Consider the following 3864-nt stretch of genomic DNA (forward strand, 5'->3'; position numbering starts at 1 on the left):
TCAGGGCCCAGCACGCAGCCTGCTGTACCCCCGCGTCGACTGCGTGTGTGGACATGGCGCTGACGACGGCCTCGATCGCTCCCGCCTCTCGCGCCTGCGCCTGGCTCTCGTCCCTGAAGCTGACAGTGAAGCGCAAGGCCGAGCACGCAGCCTGCTGTACCCCTGCGTCGAATGCGTGCGTGGTCATGGCGCTGACGACGGCCTCGATCGCTCCCGCCTCTCGCGCCTTGACCTTGTCAGCCTCCCCGTTCCGAGCCATGCTGACCAAGGCTTCGCACGCAGCCTGCTGTACCTCCGCGAGAGCCTCGTACGTCCTCATCTCCTGCATCACTGCCTCTATGCTGTCGTCAGCTCCCGTCCTCAGCAGCCTCCATGCCTCCCTTGCCGGCTGCTCCATCCCGACCGGCAGCGCCTGAGCTCCCGTCCTCAGCGAGCTGAGAGCGTCGCTGCCCGTGGACTCCAAGGCGGTGCAAGCTGACTCTTGCAGCTCCACGAGCTCTGCGTACTTGCGCTTCCTGACTCTCCTCGCCACCGCCTCGATCCCTCCCCCCGCTGCCTCTCCGATCCTTCTCCATGCAGCTTCTGCCATGCTGCGTATGCCTCGGCATAGCGACTGGTTGCCGGCCCCTGCCCGCTGCTGTCCAGGCGTCCTGTCTGACCATGTCCATGCAGCAGCCCCCTCATCCCCCTCCGCTCCGGCTCTTCCTACAGCTACCGCAAGCTCGGCGAACCTCGGGCGGTCCTCCTCCCTCGTCGCCCAGCAGCTCTCCAGCAGGGCCCACAACCCGTCCGGGCATCCTCCGAGGAGGTGCTCTCGAGGCAGCCTCCCACCCCCGCACACGTACCCGATCACAGTCGGGTCCGTCATGGGGTAGTAGGGGGTCATGCCCGAGGTCAGGATCTCCCAGCACGTGACCCCGTAGGCCCACACGTCGCTCTTCTCCGAGCACCGGCCTCTCTGCATCGACTCTGGGGGCATGTAGCGCACCGGCAGCGCTCGCCCCGCTACCCTCCCGTCACTCCCGTCCACCAGCTCCCCTGCCCGCCCGTACCCCGCCACCTTCACCGACGTCCTCCCCACGTCCTCCTTGTCGAAGCCCATGACCAGCACGTGCCGAGCCGCGAGGTCCCGGTGCACGACCCGCTGCTCAGCCAGGTGCTCCATGCCCTGCGCGATCTGCTCCATCATCGCCATCTGGTGCCCTCGTGTCACCTGCCCCGCCAGCCTCCCCAGCAGAGCCTCCCTCAGCGACCCCAGCTCGGCGAGCTCGGTCAGCAGCAGGGGACAGCCGTCGGCGTCGTGGCTCTGCCCCATGTAGCGTACAAGCCGAGGATGCGGCCCGAGTCTGAGCATGACCGCGGCTTGTCTGCCGCCGTCGTCTTGCCTGAGCTTGAGCACGGCTACCTTGATCTTGCCGGGCCCTGCTCTCCTTCCTTGCTGGCGGAGGTGACCTATGTAGAGGGTCTGGGAGGAGCCTGCTGAGATAGGCTGCCGCTCCATCTCCACGTCGTGCCTGGGGACGAGCAGCGCGTGTCGCTCCTGCCACTCCTGGATGGCGCTGCGGAGAGCGAGGTTGGGGACAAGGTGGTCGGAGGGGAGGAGGGCGCCTGTGAGGGGGCTGGAGAGACGATGGCGGAGCCAGGTCTCGATGGAGGATCTCTGGTAGGTGTGGCCATCGCAGCAGGTGACAGGGTCGGTCATGAGCGCCATGCTGATGGGGCAGATGAAGGACGGGAGCGCTCCCTGGTCCGCTGCCATGGCGGGCCGAGGAGCGAGGGGAGAGGAAGGGAGGGGATAAAGGGGGTACGTGCATCGAGGGAGAGAGGGGGTGCGAGGCCGGTCTAGGGAGGGGTAGGGGGTGGTACGAGGAGGGGAGAAGAGGGAGGTGGGGTGGTCCAAAAAAGAAAAGCTAATCCTACCAGCGGCTACGGGGGGAGTGTAAAACTAAAAAAAAGAAGAATAAGTCTTGTTGCTGCCTTTTGTGTACGATGGTATCTTGCGGGTATGTCTTGTTGCTGCCTTTTGTGCATTTGGTGCTGATGGTCTGAGGCGGGTGGCTTTCTACTAGGGAGAGGACCAAGGGGATCAAGGGGGGAACCAACGACATTGGCGACAAGAAGAAAGACTGGACATACAGAGCTGCAGGATCTAAGGATAGATTGCAATCATTTCAAGATATCTGATCAAGAAATGACAACGTGGATGTCTTATGCGCAAAAAACGAAACTGAATCCTTTGATTGTGAAGTTCAACAAGATCAATCTTGAGAACTCTTGCTTGAGTGATGTCAAGGACATCATCTTTGATAGGTACATGGAGTTGTGCAAGACAGAGATCAAGGAATTCAACCTTGACAACTTTATGTGCCAGATTTGCTGCTCTTGGACACCTTGTAAAGAGCGGAATATATCGGATGTGTGCAAGACCTGCAGAGATAATTATTTTGTATGGAGATGCTCTATGTGTGATGATGATGTGTTTGAGCACCTCGACGCAATAGTAACCGCAGAATATCTGTGCGATGGATGCTATATGGAGGTGCCATACTGCAAGAGATGTTACGAAGAGGAGCTCGAGTTCTCATGCTGGAAATGTGGAGACATATACAAGCTGTGTAATGGATATGATGAGGACTGTTGCTCATATGGTTGCACGTCTGGAGACGAATGGTGGTAGACAACAAGGATCCAGGGGGTTACATTTTACAAACTGTGCACCTTCAATCCAAGCATATTTTTTCATCAATGTTTGGATGTTCATTCTTACAAATCTCCAATACACTCTTCACAATCTAGCCTTCTTCTCTTGTGGCTACATTGTTCATCTTCACAATCTAGCCTTCTCCGTTATCTACTCTCCTCTCCGCCAGCCTTTTCCTCTGACCTGATCTTCTCTTCTCTTTGATCTGCTCTCCTTTCACCTGCTTCCCCTCTCCTCTCCTCTCGTGCAAGATCTTCTTCTCTCCGGTCAGATCTGCTCCTCGCAGTCTCTTCCTTTCCTTCTTTCCGTCTCTTTCCTTCTTCCCCCTTCTCCTCGCTCCTCCATCTCTCTTCACTCGTCCCCTCCCTTGTCCGCTCCCCTTGTCATTTCACTCCACTACCTCCCCCCTGTCCATTCCTCTTCTCCGCTCTCTGCTCTCTGCTTCTCCCTGCCCTGCTCGTCTCTTCTCCTCCTCTCTCCTCTCCTCTTCCATCTGTTCCCTTTGCTTTTCTGATCGCCTTTCTACTCTACTGGCTGAGGCTTGAAGAGAAGCAGCTCGACAGGTAAAACCAACGAGAGAGAAACGAGAGAAGAGAGAAAACGACAAGGGAAGGGAGAGAGAGAGGGTAAGAAAGGGGAAGATGAACAAGCCAGTAGACAACGAGAGATGTTTACAAGATGTTTAGGAGAGGGTGAGAAAGAGGGGAAGAGAAAAGAGCAGAATCACGACCAGCAGCCAAGATGCAGAAAGAGAAAGAGAGAGAGACAGACAGAGAGACAGTGAGAGACAGACAGACAGACAGACAGACAGAGACAGAGACAGAGAGATAGAGAGAGGATAAGACGTGAGGTATGTATGAGGAGACAGACTCGAGTCGATAAAGAGAAGAGGCAAGCGAGACAGGCGAGGAAAGCTCACGAGGAAGAGGAACATCGAATGACAATGCGAGATAAATAGAGATCGACGACGAGGATGGTGCAACACTTGATGCTCGTCCGTTCTGTTGAGACCGTAGGCTTCTCGCGGTACCGACGACCATCTGTGCGCCAACTCAAAGTCGCTCAGGTTGACCCACGGCTGTTTGAGTCAACTGTGACGCTTCAAGATGGCAGGACAGACCTGCTGGTACGCAACCGGTTCTTGCGATGAAGACCAAGGGCGT

General features: G+C 57.2%; 2 protein-coding genes across 2 annotated transcripts; both read right to left on the minus strand.

Moving 5' to 3' along the window:
• Positions 1 to 727: 727 nt before the first annotated feature.
• Positions 728 to 1186, minus strand: GUITHDRAFT_83208 (hypothetical protein; the record flags this gene model as incomplete). The annotated part of the gene is made up of 1 exon (XM_005818250.1): positions 728 to 1186. A coding segment is annotated over one exon (459 nt), but the record flags the coding sequence as incomplete, so codon positions are not given.
• A 345-nt stretch (positions 1187 to 1531) lies between these two features.
• On the minus strand, positions 1532 to 1759 carry GUITHDRAFT_83203 (hypothetical protein; the record flags this gene model as incomplete). Its single annotated transcript, XM_005818251.1, has 1 exon — positions 1532 to 1759. A coding segment is annotated over one exon (228 nt), but the record flags the coding sequence as incomplete, so codon positions are not given.
• Between the last annotated feature and the right edge of the window lie 2105 nt (positions 1760 to 3864).

Source organism: Guillardia theta (assembly GCF_000315625.1).
Source record: "Guillardia theta CCMP2712 unplaced genomic scaffold GUITHscaffold_340, whole genome shotgun sequence".
Lineage (NCBI taxonomy): Eukaryota > Cryptophyceae > Pyrenomonadales > Geminigeraceae > Guillardia > Guillardia theta.